The 23,855-nt window shown below is 40.6% G+C and overlaps 1 protein-coding gene across 1 annotated transcript; it reads right to left on the bottom strand.

Annotated features, from left to right (window-relative positions):
• Positions 1 to 3,842: 3,842 nt before the first annotated feature.
• Positions 3,843 to 23,842, bottom strand: EAF1 (ELL associated factor 1). The gene is made up of 6 exons (XM_064671894.1): positions 23,710 to 23,842; positions 20,521 to 20,615; positions 17,032 to 17,168; positions 14,350 to 14,516; positions 7,568 to 7,798; positions 3,843 to 5,590 (listed from the first exon to the last, which is right to left on the bottom strand). Exons 1-6 carry the CDS (start codon positions 23,810 to 23,812, stop codon positions 5,544 to 5,546), a joined length of 780 nt encoding a protein of 259 aa, XP_064527964.1. The 5' UTR covers positions 23,813 to 23,842; the 3' UTR covers positions 3,843 to 5,543.
• Between the last annotated feature and the right edge of the window lie 13 nt (positions 23,843 to 23,855).

Here is a 23,855-nt window from a genome sequence, read left to right as displayed (position 1 = left end):
GACCCAGCTGACAGGACCTTTTGGCTGGCATCACTGGATAGACACCTTCATATCCCCTCCATCTCAGTCCCATCAATGGCCCTGATGTCATCTCCTCTCACTCAAAAACATCTCTTCCCCTTCAGCTTCCCAATGCACACAGGGCACAGCCTGTGGCTCTGCCATGACTGAAAATTTTGGTACATGTCCCATATGGTTAGTTTTTTGCCATCTTTGTTACATGTGATGAGCATGCCAGTCTCATATCACAGGCTGTGTGTTCCAAACAGACTGTCACAATCCTGAGACTTATCTGAAGCATTGGAGTGAAATGCATGCTGCTCACTGAAGTATTTGATAGTTGTTTTCCTGAGCAGGTGCTTGTTTATTTTTGTTAGTGATTATAACATCTGGCATTTGGAAAATGTTAAGGAGGTGTCAGAGCTACGGAGGAAAAAGGCAACTCCCAAGTTACGAAGGGGTGATGGCAGAATTTATGGGCTGACTGGTGTTGCAAAGAAGTGGACAATTATATCTTACTTGCAATATGGAGGGAACATTTTCCTTCTTTGTACCTGGCACTGTACAAGTGTGCCTCAGTTTTCACACAAAATCCTACAACAAAGCTAGCTGGTCTGGGCAGAAACACAGGTCAAAATTTCAAAACCTTCAGGAAGATATTTAGTGCATTTTTACACTCTGCCCTTCAGAAAGCCCTGTTTTTACAAAAGTTTGTGACAATTAAAATCGCTGTCAGAGGTACCAGAACCTACAGATTCAGTGGGATTTCAAGTCAGATTCATATGATTCTTTCCAAGATATCCCATCAGTTGTCTCATTCAGCTTGTCAGTGCCATTTTAAAAACACACAGTTCAACTAAATCCAGCAGCACATAGAAAAAACCTGTCAGCTTTGCTCCAGCCTCTGCTTCCATCAGCATCTGTCAAAAAAGTTAGGGAAACGTGGGTACCCCCACTACACGGGGCACACAAAAACTCACTGACAGAGCTAAATGAAACTTAGCAGGGCAAAACATCCCATCAAAACCCTTGCCCAAATCCATTTAACAAGATATTTTCAACCTACTTTTTTCTCCAACCTCCACCCCTGTCTGCCCAGCCACAGGGCAATGGTAATAATGAATTTTGTGTTCAATTTACAGCGATGCTGTGAGATCGAATCGGGCTAGTTCAGACCATGGCTCTGTGGGAGAACATCCCCAACATACACAGGGACATCAATGCAACATGATGACTCAACATCAACTTGAGGTGTTTCACCCTCTGTCATCTGGCCCTTTATTTCTCTTGTCCAAAGGAATACTGTTTAGCCCTAAGAAAGGCAAAGACAAGGAGGGGGAAGAAGATGAGTCCACTCACAATGTCTTTGCCATTTACAATTAAGTTTAGAGCAAGGGGGAATACAGCCAATGGATTTGTAACATTTCAACACCCACCCCCTTTCCTGTAAATTCCTGCAGGGCTTTGGCAGCAGAAAGCATAACTATGCTAGAAGTAATAGAATTACAAAAGAAAGAAAGGAAGGGAGTGTAAGCAGTGGGAATAGGAAGAAATAGCTCAACAGATACTTTTCAATTTATATACACACCCTTCTCACATAAACAGAGGTGGTTATCAGCTAACTGACTATTAGGTCGTTAATCAGCTTATCTTCTAAGAACAGTGTTTGGGTGTACAATCAACTACTTCTAGACCACATGTCTGTCCCAAAGACTCTTCAACACTGCAGCTTTTGTTTTTAAGGCAAGCATCAGCAATGCTCTTTTTCCTTTGATAGTACATGTATTTGTGTGGCTATAACAAACTCTAAATAACCAGACAGATTCAAGATGTCATCATTCATCATCAGTAGCTGAATCCACAGAGTTATCATCAGAAGCCTTCATTCCAACAAGATGCCCATTGCTGGGCAGCTGTGTTTTCTGTAGGATCTCTGACTCAGCAGCTAGCACACTGAATAATGAAGCATGGGCAATTACTGAAAATAAGTGTTCTCCATCACAGGCTACAGCTCTCTTAGTTTCCAAATTAAAAAAAAAAAAAGAATAAAAGACATGCATGGATTGTTGAACTTTTTTTTTCTTTTGGATAATTCAAGTAAATGGACTTTGAAGGAGAAAAAAAAAAGACTATAAAGCTTGGCACAGCAAAACATTTCCATACATATCTATAAACAGGCCTATAGCTAGTCTATAATAAAGGAAACTGTGCAAATCAAGTTAGGCACAGTATCTTCAAAATAGATGTACTACCCACAGTCAAACGTGGAGCTATTCCGAGAAATGCTGAAGAAAAACCTTCTCCCATCAGTCTGCCTTCTCCACAAAATCAGTTCAGCCAAGAATTGCCATAGGAGGGGGATGCTTTGGTGGAAGAAGAAAGGGCAGCGCCTCCCGCTCTTACCCAGGTGTGACTCCCGTCAGGGCACTGGGACATCTTTTGCTCAGAGGTGACCGTGCCTGTGGTTTAGCTGGAGTGACTCAAACCGTGCCTGCTGGCAGGGCTGGTCAACCCTTGCTGCTGGGATTTCTGCACATGACTAGAATAATTTGAACATGAGCTTGGGCATTGCTGAAATTATATTTTAGGACGTCCCACACGGACAAGCAGATGACCGAATATTGTAACAATCTACTTGAATCAAATTAAATCATTATTATTACTCCTAAAGCAATTCTATTTATGGTAAGTTACAAGCAGGCCATGTTTGCTGGTGAAGTTTAAGGAAAGCCAAACCATTGAAATGGATGAAGTCACTGAGCAGAAGAAACCATCAGAAACCAAGGCTGCCTTGACCCACTCACCCTGCCATGGCCAGCAGGCAGCTCTCTATGAATGCAAAGAAATCCTTAGTTTCAGTTCATTCTGACAATTGCATTCCACTTGCATTGTTAATTTGCATTTAAACTAACTTGCACATAAAATACATTCCTACTTTAAGTAGAAAAATTAGTGTAAGATGGTAACAGGTGCTACTGCTAAAATCCTGCAGGATTATAACCTGCCAGGAATATTTTCATTAACAGGTTCAATCAAAACATTTCAGTCAACTTATTTCTCCAGCGGGGGACAGTGGCAGGGAGGGATGGGCTGGTCACAAGCATGTAGGGACTGGCTGGCTCATGCCCAAGAGCGGGCTGTGTGCCACTGTGTTACTCACCTGGGTGTGGAGATGGGCAGCTAAACAGCTCACAAACAACACCCTTGATATGATGCATCTGAGTGGGATGCAAAGAATGGCCGAAAGTGGTGTAGTTGTGTGAAAATATGTTAATTTGGTTACCAACAAAGAGGGAGGGGAAAAGTAATCTTTCAGGGAGGGACAGCAGGGAAATGTGACCTAGAGTACAAATACAAACGTGGCAGAAATCGATTATCTGAACGAAGCTTTCCCATTTGCTGACCTAAACCATAATTAAACTGCAAATTCAAATCAATATAGCCTGGTGCTATCTTATCCTCTCAAGTTTTGTATATTTTATTTACACATAATTAATAAACTTCCTTTGACATGTCCTGGATTTAGAGTGCATGAGCAGGCGGTGAATAGTAAGCAATGAAAATGCTGCACTGCTCCTTTTCCATTTGAGCGCAAATAATGTCAACAGAACTCAGGAATTCGCTCCAGTAATGGGGAAATGGCATCAGAGAAATGTCTCCCTGCTTATTCAGACCTTTAGCTGGGGAAGAATCAGGAGCAGTATCAATGTTAATTGGACCACCAACTGCACCATGCAGATCTCCTGCACCAAAGGGTAAAATCCCAAATTGGTACAAGCAAAGCATTTTTACTGTCCGTGGAGGAACAGGGAAAGAGAAAAAAAAAAAAAAAGGGAGAGCAATTGTGGCTTTTATCAAGTATATTTCGTAATTGTCCATTAAAATATGTACCCACATCACAAAACACTTTAAAAAAACCAAGTATTTTTAATTGTATGTACAATAATGCAAAAATATGCCTAAATATGTATCTAATGCAAAAAAATAAACCATTTAATAAAATCTCCCTTCAAATGTCCCCTTGCTCTTCAACACATTAAAAAAAAGGACAGAGCTCAGTAAACAAACAGGAGTTAAAACACAAACTAAAAGATGAGAGCAGTGCAAAGCAGACTCTGAGGAATGAGAATGGAGAGGCATCTGATTCAGCTTCCCATTCCCCTGGATTTCACCACAACTACGGTGCAACTTTGTCCTATGCCAGTTGAATTTGGTTTTAAAAAGTCACCCTGGTATTCAAGCTATAAGAGGCTGCCTACGGCACTCATTTCCCATGTGAGCAAAAAAAGTTAATGATAATCCAACTAAGCACCCTTTAAACCCCCTTAAACAGGGATGAATTTCACCCTAGGCAAATATTTCAAGTTCTGTATACTACTGCTAAGCACAAAGAGATCTCGTCCAACCAACAATATGGACTAAAGTCTACCTGGACAACTGTGGTGGGAGAGAGACTTCTGCTATTTCATGGTGTGGTGGGTTGACCTTGGCTGGACGCTGAGCTGCTATGGAGAAATGAACTCCATCTCAGCCAGACCCAATACACACGGCTACTTGTTTAGTCGTTTATTCTTTCTGCATTCTCTAGGGAACTGCGAAGAGGGCTCTAGTCTTCGAATTTCAGTAACACAAATATTTTGTATTTGTGACTTTGCAATTTCACTGGTAGTTGGGCTTCTAAATATTTCTGAAGACTAGGTCCAAGTTAAATGAGGTCTGAGTTATATGAGACACTTCAGTTGCAAACAAAAATGCTGATCTGATTCTTACTTGGATGAGTTTAGGTGACTGATGTATATCCTTTATCTTGCTAGAGTTACTGCCCTCAGAGTACAGCAGGCTGCATGTGACACAGCTCTTGTCTGCAAAAGCAATCCGAGGAGGATTCAGTACTGCTCCCTCAGGAAAGGTGGCAGGAACTGAAGCGCTATTTAAAAAACCTGCTCATAAGGCACTGGTGCAGCAAGGTTTGGGACGAACATGGTTTTACGATTCCTATTTTTCAACTGTTTAAAAGTCAGTCCATTAAATCAAGCATAAATAGCAATAAAAAGGCATTAGAAAAGTTCGAAACCAAAGAAATCAACTTAGTATTGGAAGTTAATTTACGACAGTCTCTCTTCAGTGCACACACAAGATCCTGCATGTTATTTTGAACTCACTGTTGGCTCATGCTCACCCAATATACAAAAGTCCCCCGACAAAGTCATGATGCGCTGAACATCTTCTACGAACAAGAAACTTTTAGATGACACAGTTACACATTAAACTTACAGACCGTGGACAGGAACATACATTGGCTCACCCACTGTACATATCTATTCAAAGCTTTAACAGCATAAGAATATACACAATATATACACTTAATTCACACAGTAAAACAGCCCTCAACGTCTGCTATTTTGTAGGGCTATGCATTTCTTCTATTAAAATTCCACACATGGAATTATCTCTGTGCCAGCTCCTCTTCATAAGCAATAGGATCACTTCAAGGTAAATTAGCTCTTCATGTATATGTAAGAGAAACAGGGAAAGCTCAGCCTCTAGTCATCACTGTCACTCCCAGACTCACTCAACTGCAAGTCATTTCCTATGGAAAACAAAAAACAACAAAACACAACAAGTGAGTAGGTGTTAACTCACATTTCATGGCAATCAAACCAAAAAACGGTCACATTTACACTGGAAGATTTAACATATGAAATTAATGCCAACATCATCTATCATTTAATGGAACTGCTCTCCATGCCCAAGAACATCAAGAACTGCCAATACACAGTTGGACCCAGGCCAAACCAAGCGTCCTTGGCTCCACACCCACCAAAGTCACTCCCTGGTGGGACAACAGCCCTCTCCATGCTAGCAGCTGTGGAAAGCATTCCACAGCCTCCATGCAGCCAAGCTCCCGTACATGGCTCTGGGACAAGGCATTGGGGAATTCCTTGGCTTTCTCAGCCCTTTTTAAAAAGATTTTTTTTGCTTAAGGCCATTTGGGTAGCCAAGACAAGGCCTCCACATGTCAATAAACCAAAAGGAATGTTAAAGCCATCACAGCTCAAGGCTACTGGCTGAACTAAGCCGACACGTGTTGTGACTGCAAAAGCTCCCCTCCAAAGTGCAAAGAGAGATTGGACTAAAGGCCAGGATATGGATCAAACTTACTATCTCAGATCCTGTTTTGCAGAGCACTTGTGATTTGGTGAGGTGGAGGGGATAAAAAGGGGCGAGAATCATGCTTGTGTTCTGGTAACTCAACCTAGCTCTTCCAGCATTGTCCCATGGCCCTGCCCCAAAACACTTGCAGAGCAGCTATGAAACAACTATGCCCTGGATTTCTTCATCTCCTCTACCCTTTTACAAGGCAAGAACTTGGGTTAGCTGTGATTCTTCCCATAGCAAAAGGATTTTAAACCCAAAGGCAAAAAACACTGCCTGAGTAGAAGAGCTACCCTACCAGTTCCCAGATTCTCCTGCAGTCAGAAGCTTCTTATCATTCAGTGGCCTGTGCAGTATTGTTTTCATGGCTCAGGAGAAGCAGGAAGGAGGCTGCTCACAACCAGACACAGGGAAATGTACAGAGTCCTAATGACTTTGTTGAACTTTGGATTTCACTCAGACATTGACTACTGGCAGGAAGACTGACAGGGCTCTACAGTTTTCCAGCAGGCCTTTTCGGTATGGTCTGTACATTATACGTGTCTTCTCAAAGCTGGAAACCCTACATACATCTGTATTCAAACTCTACTGGTTCCCTATGTATGAGTGCCAAGAGATGCACACAAACACGCCTCAGGAGGAATTAAGAACAATTTATGATACTTGTAAATGCAATATTTTAACTTCACTGAGTTAGAAGATACCTGATCTAGCATAAGGAAAGAGCAACACAGATGTACAGCATGTCCCCAGAGAGATCCTCATGGGACAGAACTATGCTCTAAAAATGTTTCTTACACTTCTTAAAGGGTGAAGTGAGCTTGTACTGATTCAATGCTTGCAAACCCGTAGCTGCAATATTTTAACCAAACACACAGCACTTTAAGTATCCCTTCAAAATGTGGTATTTGTGAAAATACAGCTGAGACCGACACAATAAATACTCTGACAAAGCAATAGCGGAGATCACAGAGATTGTGCATTTATGAACACAGAACAGCCTTGTGCCATTCACAGTTCTTTACAGACCTTTAAATGAGAGCCCCCCTATTTCCATCTAATCTGTGTTTTCACATTAAAGTAATTCCCATCCTTCAGTGCACCGGATCCTCCCGCACCAGTGGGTAAGTTCTTTTCTACACACTCATTCCACCTGGAGGCCTGAATCAAGGCTCACCAGAGCCAATGGGGGCCACTGCCCTGATGCCCGCAGGCTCTCCATACCTTCAGAAAGTTCTCAGCCCTCTGTTCACAAAATCTGCCCAGGTATTGAAATTGTACTGCATGCCAGTGCAACTCCCTGGGACTACTATTTGGCAAAAGGCACTTCATGGAATTTAGCCTAACGTGCTAAGTAAATGAGTGGTCTTAATCAGCTTTCAACAGTGATAAGACACAAGCGTTTACTTACGGAGCGTGTTCATGAGCTGATTGCTTCCTTGCGGCCTGCTGGTGCCGTTAGCGACAGCATTCCTGTTGTTATACTGCTGGTGTGGTGGTTGGGAAGGGGAAACATGTGCAGCCTCTTCCCCCTCACTGCTGGAGCTTTCATCTTCACTCCCAGATGAGCTTTCTGAATCCGATGAGCTGCTCCCACTGCTGCTGCTCATCTGCTCAATAATTTCAACCTCTGCTCTCAGCTCTGAAATAAAAAGACATACATCTGGTTGAAACCATAAACAGGGCCCCATGGAATTTTGGAAAAGAATGTGAAAATGCAATAGTTTTGTCAAGTATAATTTGTCACACCAAAATATCTCACGTGAAAGAGAGACACAGGAAGGGAAACAAAAAAATTCTGAACACTTCTTTACTTATTTCTGTAGCTAAATTTAAAGAGGCAACAGCATAGGTTAGTATCAGAAAACCTTCCCTTCCACTATTATTCTTTATGTACTTTACACTCCTGAAGGCACTTCCACCTTCTTTATTTTCGACAGGCTATATGCTCTACATACAAAGTAAGTATCTTTCCTGATCAAGGAAATCTAAACCTAAATTGTTAGATGCCAGTGACATTTAGGCTTTTGGAAAATACAAAAAATGGGGGGAGGGGTGTGTGTGTGGGGAACATGGACACGGGCAAATGATCACAACAGAAAATGCCTCAGCTTCAGCTAATATGTGAAACTGTTCCAGTGCAGTACCAGAGCCCATTTTAAACAAACTTAAGAAGCAGATGGGTGACATCAAATAATCTTGCAGCGGAGCAGATGAGAATAGCTGAGAATTTTCACATGCTGGAGAGTGGTAAAAATACCATAACCTGCTACAGAGCATACAAGTAGCCAGGAAAATATGGAAACTATTCTGAAATTTGAAAGTTATTCAAGTCAGACACTCCCCACTTCAGGGTTTCCAGTGCAAAGAAACACTGGAGTACCATGACAGTACCACAACACCTCATCACCAACAGCTAGTGTTGGCTGAATGACTGGTTACTAAAGAGCTATTAAGGTAGGTCACCCCAAATCATATAATTATGACACATTTAACAATATTGTAAGTGGCCTAAGCACTACTAGACAACAACTCTTTTGTATCCACCGACAAAGCTGGGTATGTAATGACTCAGTTCACTTAGGCAGGTTTCCATGAGAGCAACATTCATACATATTTTAAGCATAGGATGTGAAACCCTCAAAATTTAGGTTTTTGTTGTGCTGGCAATTTTATAACCACAAGGTATATACCCTGGAGAAGTCACATACTAAAGGGACAAGAATGAAGGAAGGGAGAGATGAGGTATTATCACCTCTACCTGACAAATGGAGAACTCATGCCAGGAATAATTCACTTAGGTAAGACGTGTGTCAGAGTGAGATGAACCCCAGCTACGCAGATCATGACACCTTTCTTGTGTATGGCATAGACAGATCATGTACAATTACTATTTCCTTTATGTAAGAATGGCACAATTTAAATATATCTTATCTTCATCCCCTGCAGGAGTAAGTCTGAGCAACTGGAAGTCTTCTCTTCTTTAATAAGATCCTTGGGCTGCCTAACATTATAGAATAACAGCTAAGTTTTCAGCGTCCACAATATTTACTGGAGAGAATTCCTCTAGCTCAGCACGTATTAGTTTGAGAAATTATGTTTTCTTTTGCCAGTTTTAAAACCACTATTTTTCAATTTCAAAGTTCTCAATTTCAAGTGCTATAGTTATACTACAGCTGGGCATTTAAGGATAGTGGTGTTGTTCCTTCAACTTACTTCCTAAATCTACATCCCTGCCTAGACCATCTATGCTCTCTGTACTTTATTAGTATGCCAAGTAAAACCTACTCTCATCCCAAAGACATAGCATATGAGACCATTGGAAGAGGGAGGAAGAATATATGATTAGGCCAACAGAAGATATTACTTTGTACTATAATGTCTTTCTCCCTTATGTCCTCCCAACATGGTCTTGCAGGCTTTAAAAATCCATTTCAGGCCTGGAGTCTGATACAAAGACAAATGAGCACTTGTAAGTCACTGTTCTCAGCCTATTCATATAGAGGATTTCAAATTGTAAATGTTCCTTGTATTCAAGGCTAAGAAATTAATAGGGGAAAGCTATAGGAAAGATAAGCAATAAGGGTTCTTTCCCTTTAAAATGCTCAGGTTTAAACTTTTTTTCCACAGCTTAATGATGTAAAATTTCCACATACTTCTATTGATGGAGTTGTTAGTTGCAAATTAAAGTGATGATAGTAACACATTGTTAAAATATCCTGCATTGCAGCAAGCACAACTCCCTGTCACAGTCCGTGTTGCAAAAAGATACAATAAACAAGTCTAACACAAGACAGGTGCCTGAGAATTACACATGTATGCTTGCATAGCTAGAGTCTGTGGCTGAAAAGGAGCAGTGTTGGCACACAGGCTAAGAACAACAGAGCCCAGAAAGCAGCATTTAAAATAGTATGAAGAAGGTGAAGAGATCTAAGGCACTGGTGGTGAGAGGGAAAAGGTGAAACAAAAATGCAAGCCAGGGCACTAGGAAAAAAAAAAAATCTAAGCAAGAAGTTTGAACTCTATACAGTAGGCAAAGAGATAACTAAAGGAAGTGATGCTGTCTGACCAATGAGAAAGAAAATTAGCCAGGCCAATTTTAAACAGAATTACAGATTAATGTCAGAACGAAAAGTGGGGGTTTTCTCCTGGGGAAGCAGAAAACTAAGAGCCCATAAAAGAGGTTTGGTTATGAGGAGGGAACAGTAGAATGCCTTGGAAGAAGTGTAAGGCCCACTACACTGAATACAGGAAAGAAAAAGCAAAACAGCACCAGCATCACAAGCTTCAAGGACTGGGAAGTTATCAGTGACAGTGGTCACTGGTGGAAACTTGGTTAGAGTCCATCTTATAGTGAATTTTTGCCTCACAGGCTGACAGCTTCCCCCAAGGAATGGGTTGTCCCTTAATTCCTTGAGTCCAGAATTCTAAACATCTCATCCGCACAGATGAGAAAAAAGCAATTGTTTTCACTAATATTATGGTGGCTGATGCACCACTGGAAATCTGTCAGGCAGAACTCCAGTAGGACCACTAAGAAAGTCTGTTCAAAATAGTCTTGTGTCACACCATTAAAGACAGTGGCTAAGCCAGTGATGACACCAAGGCCTTGTAGGAAAAACACACCTGCTTTAGAATTGTCCAATTTTGCATTTTGCCATTTGACTGCTATGCTTAGTGCAGTTATAGGTACTGAAGCCATGGCTACACATTTCCTTGCAGTGCCTCCAATTAAAACAGTTGTGTGTGTGTATGTGTACATATATTCTAATCTGAACAACAACAGTGTCTGACCTTTCCTAGATCTTTTTGCGTCATAAGATCAAACACCTCATGTTGATGTGCCTTTAAGTTTTAAAAGATGAGAAGAGTCAGGCTGTGCAGCAGTTACTTTTAAAAAAGCTTTCCATACAGCACAGTTCTGAACACTTGCCTTAATTGAGTCTACATCACCTGAAAAGGCTGACACTGCTGTGGGAACCTTAACTTTTCTGCATTTCATGTTACAGCTGTAGGATTTCTTTCAAGAAAACAAAACGGCTTACTGTTTTACACTGTGCACTTTGTAGAGTAAAAAATCCTCAAGATAAGAAACCATTATCCAAACAGAAGACTCTTTCTCAACAGGGCTGCCTTTTGTATATATTCAGTACAAAATACCTTATTTTCTTTCCATAATCATGTTTAACTGTTCTCACTTCTTCTCTCAATTCCAATAGGCTATGCAGGATTTTTAACTAAAGCCCTAACCTTGGGCTCCAAGAATACCAAGGACTTTTAGAAAAAAGTCATTCAGCTTTAGGTAGGGTAAGATTGTTTGCCTATAGCAGAACATCTACTGTTAATAATAGTATGCAAAGTGAAGAGAAATCAATTTGATACTGGCACTTTGAGCATGTGGAGAAGGCACATAAAAGAGGCAGTATTTTATACTGAAGTGCAAAAAATTTCATTGAGGTGTTCTTGAAAGACAAACAGTGCTATGGCACAATCCTCAAACACAACAGCTGCATTTTAAGTGAATAAGATTTCACATTTTTAAGCACTGAGTTTAGAGTCTCCAAACAATAAACATGTTTCTGCGAGTTTTTTCCCAAATGTTGCAATTATGTCAATGTTATTGACATACGTCAATATGTTGCATGCTGTAATTACATCAATGTTATTGAAAACATTTCTGTTGTGGTCAAATATGTCTGATAAACACCAATTACTTCATACACATAAATGGCTATATTGTGGTATATGTCTGTAAATGTCTGCTGCTTAATGAAACATTATCAGATGTAGCTGAGTACTCAAAAGAACAAGCTCTTACCCCCTCCTACGCTGCCTTCAGGCAGGAGGATAACATAAAAGCTCTCAGGAGAAAAGATTCCTCTGGTGCAAAACCCTACACACAGCCTCCCGAAGGCCTCTCTCTGTGAAGGAAAGGAGTGATCCAGCTCCCATATGCTCTGACTCTGTCCTCAGCCACTGTTGTTCGGACAGCTGTGTAATGGGACAGAGAACTGACCTACCTGAAAGTTCATTTTCCAGCTCATCTGTAAGTGGAGCTATGGAAATGCACAGGGGAAAGCAGAAATCTGCACTGAGGTTACCTTAAAACTACTGTTAAACACCATGAGGACTGTGTGTCTTACCACACCCTTAAGTAGGGCACACTGGAAGCAAAAGAGTGTCATAGCGCCAGAGAGCCTTTCAAGCACCTCCTCTGGGGATTTTAAGTTCTGTGCTGTGTTCATTAAAGAAAAACCACAGAATTTCAGCTTTATGTTTATCTATCTTTTGTACAGAGAAGGCACTTCAACCAAAAGGAGAGCTACTACCTGAATGGAAAGAACACAGTCTCTTCAGAACTTACAAGTTTGTGTTCATAAAAAGACACACTAAGGGACGACAGCAAGACTTACAGCTTTTATAGGTAAGTTTCATTAACTACTTCCATTGTAGAATAGTGCCATTTTAGTTCTACCTTTCCCAAGTAGATTCTTATCATATAAATGGTTCAGTAATGCTGATGTTCTAGATCCTCAATGCTGGAAAATGTTCTATACTGTAAGCAAAAAACACCCTTGCCCAGGCATTTGGCTCTTTTTGGGCCTTGAACAAGTCTCCCTATAAAACACCAACTTGAACTCCTTTTATTTGTACAAGTCAGGTGCTCTTCTGCTTGATTTTAGAAACAAAGCTCTACAGGTTACTTATTTAGAGGTACTTTCCAATAAAAGATGAACAGGTGGCAAAAAAAAAAATACTAGGACAGTTCTGAAAAATGTGACTTAAACTTTAGACCACTAGAAAATGGTCTTGTAGAATAGATTTCACCCCAGATAATTATTTTACTATAACATGACCTTTACAGATTGCTGCAGGTGTACAGAAGAGTGCCCCAAAGGTTAAGTGACTTATTACACCCTACATGAAAAGACATTTAAAATCCACTACTGATTCAAATAAAAAAGTCGTGTTATCTTTCTTCTTACCTATTACAGAAAATAAAAATGACAATGCAGCTAAGGGAACTGTAGCTAACAGAAACTCTCAGATGTTGATTCTGTCTGCTGACCAGCATCCAGGTATTGAAAATACTACTGCTGCAGAAGAGTCAGACCAGTCAGCACCTATGCAAACACACAGATAGCTTAGCAGTAAAAATGTCACCTAGTGATTACCATAAATTGAAAAAATACCCTGAGTAATTAACATCATCTGGGCAATTAACATAGGCTAAGTCTACAGACAAAAATAGCTATATGGGACAGAACAAAAAAAAAAGAGAAAGAAAATGAAACCCAGAAAAAAAAAAAAAAGACAGAAAGAACAAGCTTACAGGCTTAAAATAAAATAAATACATCTGGTGCCAGAGAAGAAACACAAGAAAACCAAATAAAAATTTAAATTTAAAGTCTTCCTCATTCAGACTGTATTATCCACAGCAAAAACAGATATCACACCAGTACAAGGAGAAGGGCATGGGCAAGAAAGTGCATCCTGCCCACAGAGAAACACTGAGACAAAGCCTTGCTGGAGCAGAAGAGTGAGTTGAGCCAATCATCCCTTCAAGATACTTTATATAAGTTTAGCAACTGTATGGCAGACGTGATCAAAGCTGCAAGGGAGTGGTTGTGGGAAAGGGGAAGTTGCAGGGTTGTTCTCTCTCTCTCATTCCTCCCCTACTAGCACTGTTTGGCACGGTGCAAGCTTGTCTCGTGCTGGGAACACAGCCACCTACCGCTTCCATCACACCGACAAATTCCAGCCTTATTCATTGCTGGAACAACTTTTGTCCGAGTGACTCGATTGCCTAACTAGATCTTGGACCATTAACTTTTGTTATTGTTGTTGCCTAAGACACCCATGCAGTCTGTATAGCGCTCAGCTACAGGTTTCTGAATTCGGGCTTATATTTTTCTTCTTTTCAGAATGGAGAAATAATTTGGAAGATAGAAAATTATCCAGAAAGAGGAAGTTCTCTCATGCCAGGAGACTGCAGTATAAATATCTATTCTTGCAAAGGACAATAAATAATTCACTAAGATGCCTTAAAACAAGATATAAAGATGACAAAACAGCTGTCAAGTACCATCTTTTAATTCCTGAATGTTTTTAAAAATTGCAAAGTCATAGTTTTTATTAGTATGAAGAAAAACAGAACCAACCAAACTCAGGAAACTACAAACCCTTCTTTACCTCTCTTAATGTCATCCAGCTGAGGCTCAGGGGAAGGGTTATCCTTCAAAGGAGAAGTTTTAGGTCCAACTGCTGGCTTGGTTGGGGCTCTGAACTGTGAAGGAGGTTGAGATGCTCGGGCAGACTGTTGTTCTATTCGGGCTTGGATCTTACTGCTGCCCTCTGCTCTGAAAAAACAACCAGAGATATTCAGCGATACTGTGCAACCATGTTCAGCTTTTTCAATATCCCTGCACTAATCAATCATCTGTGACTTCTTTTTGTACAGATCTCTACTTTGTTATATAATGATAAAAGTGAAGTACAGCTTTCTGGATGCAACACTTGCTTTCAATAACAAAGAAACATATACAACTACACTGCAACAGCCTTACGAAATCTATTTTCAAATCCAGATGTGGTTTAGTGATGCCAAATTCTCTACTTGAAAAACAATGAAGGCTTTAATTTAGTAATTAATATTTGTATTTTTAAAAAGAAAAATCAATAACAGTAATTTAAAGTAACTACAAATCCTCTCATAACAAAATCCTGCTTAAAACAATCACAGCAAAAGAAACAATTTTCTCACTTGCAATTAAATCATCTCAAACTGAACTCTCTTAGAGGTCAACCTGCCAAGAGTAATCATTCCTACTGCTAAATACAGCATGCAAGCATTTAATTCCTGTTTTTCATTTGCTTGCTGTTAGTCCTTAAAAATAGTTTAAGCTGTTTCCTTAGCGGAAAATAGTGTCCACAATAACAGTATGCCTAACTGTTCAATTCAAACCAGGTATTTCTTCCTTTTACTGAATCAATTATGTGATTGAGACTGTAGGACAGTCAATAACCCTGGCAGAAAAAAACCCCAAACAACAACTACGAAACCAAAATAGGTTCCTTTACAGTACACCATAATAAGGTTAAAGGGTGCAGGGTATTTATCAGGTAACACCAAAGCCCTCGGGGGTACAGCTTTATGTAGTGTAGCACAGAAGCAATCTACGTGGATATTAGAGCTCAGTTTCAGTTCTAGGAGGGTCCTACCTCAGCAGTGTTACACTTAGTGTCTGTAAACTAATCCCACTGAGAGATAAATTAAATTAGCCCATGTCAAACTTCCTGGGACTTCACCTAAACCACTTGTGGTACCTGAGCTAGTATATTCAGCATTTTCTTGGGTATCTCTGTACCTCACTGAACTCTACATTCAGCCTCACAGAGAACCACCCCTTCATTTATCAGTGACATGCAGCTACTAGATACCACAGTAATGCAGTTTACACAGCCTATCTACAACTGAAGTGAGGATTTGGGAATATACTCACTGTATCAAGTGAAACATAAAAGCCAAAGGCTGTTTCTGGTAGTAATTATGCTCTTGGAACTAGAGAAGGTTTTATGTAGAGTAAGTTCACTTACTCCCCTGTGAATGCCATCAAGGTGTTAAACACTGGTTCCCGCAGAGTGTCAACAGGTCATTAAAGATCAGAATAGCCAGGAAAAAAAACAAGGCACTTCTGATCTAGAAAATGATTGACTTTGCAAACCACTAGTCCTCAAAACAGGGATCCCCAATTTCTTACTACCCTGCCTCTGCTTGAGAAGAATTGAAATATTTCTCACCACACCAGAGCCAAAACTCAGTGTATCCAAACACCTCCCTAAACTCAAACTGTCCTGCACTTAATTAATTCCTCTGACTTCAACTTCACCTGGATAAAGTTCAGCAGAACTTAAATTGGGAATTCAAGTCTCATCTATGATATGCTCATGTCTGCTGGAAAAGATGAATGCCACATGGATGAGTTTTCACATCAGTGATTCGGAGTAGCGTTACATTGTCCATTTACCTTGAACTCAAAGTGTTCTTGGCAAACACCCAGCCAACTACTGATGAGCTGCAGACCACGTTTCTAGTAGTTTTAGCAGCTGAGAGTTCTATAGTGCAATTATGTGGGTTTTTTTGCATAAACTTGTAAGGAGTTTCTTCTCCATGAGACATCTGAATAAGTGCTTTCTCTTTACATCTCAAATAACCTGTGGTCCAGTGATGCTGAAAGCACACAATCCAGAGACTTTAGGTATTGGCTGAGCAGTAAGACTGCTAAGAAATGTTCCAACTGCATACTTTGTAGCATTTTGCGGCAAATTAAGAATACTGGGTCGGAAAGGACTTCTGGCTTCAGCAATTTTTCTAGGCAAAAACCTCATAACCATTTTTCTACAGTTGTTCCCACCCCTCCACCAGCTGGAGGCTTTCGTACTTGCCTTTCACTTTTTATATCACTAATCCAATACAGGGATGAGTGCTCCTTGTTCCCTAAGATAATGTTATTAAAACATGATGACTCCCACAGGAACCTGTAAGGAACAAACCTAGAAAGTTCAATGGTCTAATATCTCCATAGCTAAATCAGAGATTCCTGAAACACATCCTATCCTTCAGCCAGCTTCTAAAGCCTCAAATCATCAGAGGTGTTTCATCATAAACTATAATTACGTCATTTCAGCAGCGGAGAATTTACAAATTCTTTACTCTTGGATTCATACTTGGGACATGATAATTGGCCATGTAAAGGCCACAAGGCTTAGTAATTAAAAATCACTACAAAATAAAAAGTTCTGTTTCACAAAACAGTCTGAAGAACAAACTTCAGCAAGAATTAGTCCTATCAACAACCCTGTCCCCAGCTTTACCTTGTTTTCTTGACTTGAATGCTGCTACTAAGTTTTTCCAGCACATATTCCCCAGTGTCATGATTGATAATAAGCACACAGTCCTTCTGATATGGCCTTTTATTTCCTTTAAAGACAGTCATTGGTGGAGTTGAACCCTGGTACAAAGAAAGCGCACATATTTGTTTGGTTATATTCCCCTACCCAAAAGTTTTTAAACACTAAGAGAAAAGAATATATGCATTGTCCTGAACAAGAGGCTAAGCACTTAATGTTTAGTTCCTACAGAAAATATTCATTAAGGAGAAGAGAAAAATGCAAAGAAAATGTGCAGTAGATCAGACATTTCCTCACAGCAGTATTATGCCTTTCATCATTTTAAGTGTCTCTGCAGTGACAAAACATCTTCTCCACGGTTACCATTATTTACAGTTCTCCTTTCTAAAATGGCAGCATAACTATATTTGCATAGCTGGCCCTGACAAGTGTTAGAAATCTTCTTAGCGTTTCTGCTATGGAAATCATGGGTTTGGATAAGAAATAAAATTCTAATTATTTGTGTAGCACAACTATTGCCCAAAGAAATATGTGGTCAATTGAAAAATAATTTAAACTGCTTTGTATATTTTACATATATATATATATATGGCAGTATTTTCATGGTGGATTACAAGCAACTGTCACAAACTATGCAAGACTAGCTGCTCTCTTCAAAGTTAGATTAGCACGTACATGCCCGTGCAATGATACTGAAATGTCTTCTCAAAAGCAAACAGCACATTGTGATGCCTTCCAGAGAGTCCCCAAGTCCTCACAAGGCTGCATAGAGCCATAAAAGCCTAAAGGCTTAGACTGAGAAGCAATAAAGGCAACAAACTCCTGTGGTGGTGCACACTGGCTGACTGATGCTCAGCTGTGCTGCATCCATGCACAGGCTGGTTCATACACCCGGTTTTGGGGTTACAGCGGGTGGAATTTATGGTCTGTCTGCACATAACAGGATGGATGCACATCTGGCCACCTCACAAAGGCCGTGACATATGTTCTCAGCTATGAAACATTCTCAGACTTCTCTGTAACGTATAGCTTCTGTAAAAAAGAAATTTTTTAAAAATTACATGTTTATTCATATTCACCTTTGCACATGCTGTAGGAAAGCAACTAAAATCAGGGAGAAAAGGAAAAAACTGCACTCTCCTACATTTTATTCTGAATAGCAAAAACGAACAACCATATTTTAACCATTTGGAAAGCAATTCCTATTCTCCATATTCCTAAGAGATAGAATATATTTGAATTTAAAATGAGTTCTGAACAATAAAGGTGAAAAATCCAAATTCCCAACAAAGACACAGTAAGAAATACAAACACAATTCAGAAAGGATGTCTCAAGGAAGTCTAGTCTTCAAAGGCATGTTACATTTTTATCATTCCTACATTTAAGAGAGGAAAGCAAAATTTAAGAAAATAAAAAGCAAGCTGAAAGTCAAATCCTGCTTATTGTTGAAAACTAAGTCAGGAAATGTAGAATGCACAAATTTAATGAAAACTGATCAAAGTTTGTTCGCTACCCAGAACCCCTAACTCAGCAAAGACTGTGTGATCTTGGCTAAAAAAATATGTAGAAATGTAACTGCTTAAGCAAATTAAGAGTCCTACTCATTGACATAAAATTAAATCTATAGGGTTTATGTTAGTGCCTAAATAACACTGGCTTACAGATTGTGCTGGTTACAGTATAGAAGGAGGAGGAAGGTGAAACAAGTAACATCTAATCAATTTGTTTTCACTCCTGAGGGTTTTTTGCCTGCCAGAGTTCAAGAAGTGTTTGGACAATGCTCCCAGGCACGTGGTGTGATTCTTGGGGTTGTTCTGTGCAGGGCCAGGAGCTGGACTTCAATGATCCCTGTGGGTCCCTTCCAACTCAGGATATTCTACAATCCTCTATAATCTTCTTCTGTAGTAATCTAACGAACAGAAATTTCTCACTTCCCCAACCCAGACTGTTTATCAAATATTAAAGTCACTAAATCCACATGTAGAAATAGTACTTCAAGCAGCAAGGGACACCAAAATATCTCTGCTGAACAAATTATCAGAGAGATCATCAGGGATCAGGAAATTAAAAAAAAAAAACAACAAAACACTTAGAAACTGAATCCTACCCAGTTGTCAGGCAACTGAGAACAAAAACAGGATCCAAGAAATTCAATAAAACTTGTCAGGACAAAATGATCTCAAAACTTCTCACTCTTTTCCAGCATGCCTAGTGTTTTCCAACTCTCTGTCCATAACAGAGGCAGCACTGCCCTGGAACAACACACACATAGTGGTTTGGCTGCTTCAGCTTCTGAAGCACACTATAAGCTTAAAGCTGTTCATACTCAGGGGAAGAGAATCAAATTAAGCTCATCAGTACAGAGATCTGGAAAGGAACATTACAAGTGATGCTGCTGAACACAAAAGATGAAGGAGTAACACCGTTTCCCATCAATCCAAGATGAATGCTGCTATTAACTGCATTGTTACCTGGTCTCAAATAGCACTATCATGCTCATAATTTTTATAGACCTGTATGTGACCTCCTGCAGCACTAAAGGTGACCAAAGCCATATAAAAACCAGGAGCAGGGCAAAGCAGGCTAAAGCCTCATTCGGTGAGAATTATCACAGTACCAATCAAAGCCACCGAGGTGCTAGAATAAACACTACCAAAAGGATCTGACACACAGCTTCCAAACTCACTGGTGCCCCCCTGCAGCCACCAAACCCATTGATATCTGTGAATTCTGGTTTATTGGCTTGACACATAGCATTAAGTTCAGCTAATAAAACAAATCCAGTTCCAGCGTGTGAGCACTTTCTTTTGTTTTGGTAAGGAAATGACCGAATTCTCTGTTACAAAACAGCTGCACCTATAAATGGTTTGATCACTTGTTTTATTGCTGTTTGACCATCATCCTCACACAGTTGACCTTTATGGCATAATTAGAGAAGGAAATGGATGGCAAACCACTTCATTGCTGCTCATCAGAACCACCCCCCTTGCTTCCACTAATAAACGTAAAGACAGGGAACCCCCTATGTCCTATCTGTACATGTTTCAGTAATGGCAGGAATATGCTTACAGGTCTGCCTGTGGCTCCTGAACATCAAACCTTGACTAAAGGCCAAGTTACACTGCCTTGCTTCATTAAGCCATAGGACTAAAAACAGATGGGAACCTGGCAGACAGCTTCAGCTAACAGTAAATGTCTCCTTGTTACTCAAGGAAGAACAGGAAAGAAGGAACCAAAAATAAAGAACAAACTGTAATCTTACAAATATAACCCTTCGCTAAGATCCAGTTGTTCAGTCCTTTCCTAAGGTAACACACTATAAGTCTGGTCACTCAAATATTGAACCCACTAATGTTAGCAAAGACAAAAGTGAAAACAGCCTTTACATGAGACTGAAACTACACTGTAAATTTGCTGGAGAGTAAACAAGGACACATACATAACAGACTTACTGGAATATGTGGCAAAGTGATTGTAACGTCATCTCCTTTACCCACTTGGAGGTCCCCCTCACAAGATGTGTCAATTGATGCTGGCTTAAAATCATCTGAAGAGGAAAACAATTGTGATTACATTTCTTAGAGACTTCAGAAGCGTCATCTTGCCCTGCAGAGAGCCACCATACACTTAACTGTGATTATAAGGAATGCTATAACACACATCAGTGTTTACAGCAGGGGTGGAATAACACACCAGGACACTGTGTCTACGTGTAGCGCCCCAGTCATATGATGGTACCATATTCTGAACTTCCCTTTTAAAATGGGAAAAAGGTTTTAGACCTTGTGTTTGAAGACTAAAAGTAGACTTCTCCAAATCCCGGGCTTTGAGTGGCACTTAGTTTTGCAGGCAAGTGTAAAACTGTATCATGCATCTCAAGAGTATCAACTTCCCAGACCTGGGCTCTGCATGGCTCTTGCCAATTCCAAACCTGAGGGCCCTCTCTGTGACAAACACTACTTCAGTGACACCAATTCATTTAGCCTCACTGATATTTCCAGCTATTTAACAGCCTCCACAATAGCAGCAAAAGTTCCACAAGGGTAGAGGCGACCTCAGATCTCACTTAAGGGGGGAAAAAAGAGGTGCTGATCTTAATTCAGCAGTCTCCATGTTAGTCCAAAGCCACTGTGGATAAAAAGCATGACAAAAGGGAGGCGTGACAAAAGGCTTTAAACTAACACTCATTTTAAGTATTTTTGCTCCGTTGTATAGAATGCTTTGTCTCCTCCTCAAGGGACTTCTGTTTAATATATTCATTTCAACTAAGAACATGTTAAGTTAAAAGTATTTTCCCCTCATTATTCTGTTGTGCTAATGAGCCATAAAAAAAAGAAAAAAACCTATCAGAACCTCTAATATTCTGACAGAGGATTTAGACAAAGTGAAATAATTTCAGACAGATATAGGTTGGTTTGTTTTGTTTGTTTTTGAAAGAATCCTCCATTCAATTATAGCATCCTTGGATATGAAGAGGTGCAATTATATTCATGATCAAGGCTTTTAATTACTGCGTTGGTTATGAAATTATTACCTCAGAACAAATTTAAAATATAATTCCACTATGAAAAACACATTTGCAGAAAAAAACCCCAACCCTGGCTCGTAATAAATTCTCATTAAGAGGATGTTAATGTTTAATTGAGTTTTACTTTGACAGCACAACAAGCGGAATCAGACACACTTGACTTAATCCTCATGCCTTAACTGCCAGATCAAATCATAGCCTTCATTTTCATCTGAGCAATCTGTTTCTAGCTATTGTTTCCCACCTACTTTATGTGCAAGCTTGCTAAATAAAACAAACCAGCTGCACAAGAGCTAGTGTCTTTGCCAAAACCGGATCAAGAATTTCAACAGCACAGTTACTAACTTAAAAGGAATATCGCTATCACACTTCTTTCTTAGGTATAGCAAAACAAAGTTACTTTAAACAAACACTCAAAAAATTGTTTTCATTTTGTTAGCTTATTAGGGCCATATGCTTGGTTAACCTTGGTGTAGACTGAATGCACATACTTCCCTCCAAATGTTAACCCACAGTCCTTTTTCCAAAAGTCAATTGTTTTTAAGAGGTGTTTTCCGAGGACAATCCAGTTTCTCAGTACAGTATTTCATAAATTTTACAGAAAGGAATGAAGGTTTTTAAGAAGGCCAAAAAAAATTTAGCCTACAAAATCCTCTTCATTATGGTTTGCGTGAAGAGGATTACGGGAACAATGTTTGGATCCCAGATAAATCATTCCAGAACAACAGTTCGGAAAAAAGAATTATAACCAGGCAATAAAGAGATCTCACTTCAAAGTCTATGGAAAATAGAGTACATAGAAAGATCCTTTGAAATAAAACTGCATTCTTTCAGTTGCAGTCTGAAGAGCTTTGGTTTTGCAATCCCTTAGGAAATTGATTATTGAAGCACTTTTCATTTGAGAAATCCAGTATATTTCTACTTGGATATGGCCTAGGCTTAGGCACTCGGGTGAGCAATATCACTGAAATTTCTTACTTGCAGTGGATGAATATGGGCCATGAGATTGGGCCTAGAATTATGCATCATAAACCAAAAATCCCACTGTTGTCTGTGTAAATTGCCCACTTTCATAGAAAACACGTGAATTATAAGTTCTTAATTCCTTTAATTTACTGTTGATGGTTTACTAGTCATTTTAGTAAAAGTTCCTGGTCTCATTTAGCTTCGATTTCTTGCCCAGAGAATTCAAGTACAGAGATGCAGTGAGTTCCCCTTCAAAATAATCTTCTAATATGGAATTCACTGCACCTAAGGCAAAACAGAGCAGTTGGAATGACATATGGTATCTTAAAAAAAGATATAAACTACTCTTTCAATTATAACTGCTTGAGACCCTACCTCAGGATTCATCTCGCATTTATTAGGCATTACTGTATGAGTCCGAAGCCTTTCTGCTTGCTTTCCTTGGATAGTGATTTATTACAGGTGGCTGGAGCCGGGACAGCCAGGACAGGGTTGCTGGACTACACACTGCCTCATCACGAAAACACCCAGTTAAAAATCAAACTGCGGGTGCTCCGGCTGCCTCTCCAGGCCGGGGCCTGCGGTGGGACCTGTCCTGCAACTGCCACAAAGAGAATAACATAAATGGAAAAGCCACCCCTCGCGGAAAGGGGGGGGAGATCTCTTTATGTTTCCAAGCGACTAATGAAAAATTTCCTAAAGCTGTTTGTCCGCCCTGGCCTGCCCCGCTCAAACGTCCTCCTTGCCAGCATCCACCCTCCCCTTTTCCCCGGGTTGGACACCTCCCCGGGAAAAACACTCGTAGGGGTGGCGGGAAGATGGGCGCGGAGGGAGCGGGAAAGGGGGGGAGACGGGCGCGCAAGGGGCAGGAGGGAAAGGGGGGACAAGGGCGATGAGGGGGCAGGAGGGAAAGGGGGGACAAGGGCGATGAGGGGGCAGGAGGGAAAGGGGGGACAAGGGCGATGAAGTGGCAGGACGGAAAGCGGGGAGACGGGCGCTGAGGGGGAACGAAGCCCCGGGATGGCGGCGCGAAGGAAGCCATGAGGGGCGGTGGGGTGGGCGCGGCAGAAGGAGCGGCGCCGGGGGACGGGACGCAGAGAGCGGGAAGAGAGCGGGAGGAAGGGGCGGCCGCGGGGGTGGCGCTCACAGCGGATGGTGTGGAAGGAGGCCTTGGGCCGTCGCTCAAAGCTCTCGCCCAGCTGCAGCGGGTGCTCCTCCTTGTCCAGCAGCGAGTTCGCCGAGCCGTTCATGGCCCCGCTCCCGGCCCGGCCGGTCCCTTCCCTTCCCTGCCCT

The sequence above is a fragment of the Pseudopipra pipra genome, chromosome 1 (assembly GCF_036250125.1).
Source record: "Pseudopipra pipra isolate bDixPip1 chromosome 1, bDixPip1.hap1, whole genome shotgun sequence".
NCBI lineage: Eukaryota > Metazoa > Chordata > Aves > Passeriformes > Pipridae > Pseudopipra > Pseudopipra pipra.
The sequence above is the reverse complement of the archived record's forward strand: the minus strand, read 5'-3'. Positions and strand labels throughout refer to the sequence as shown.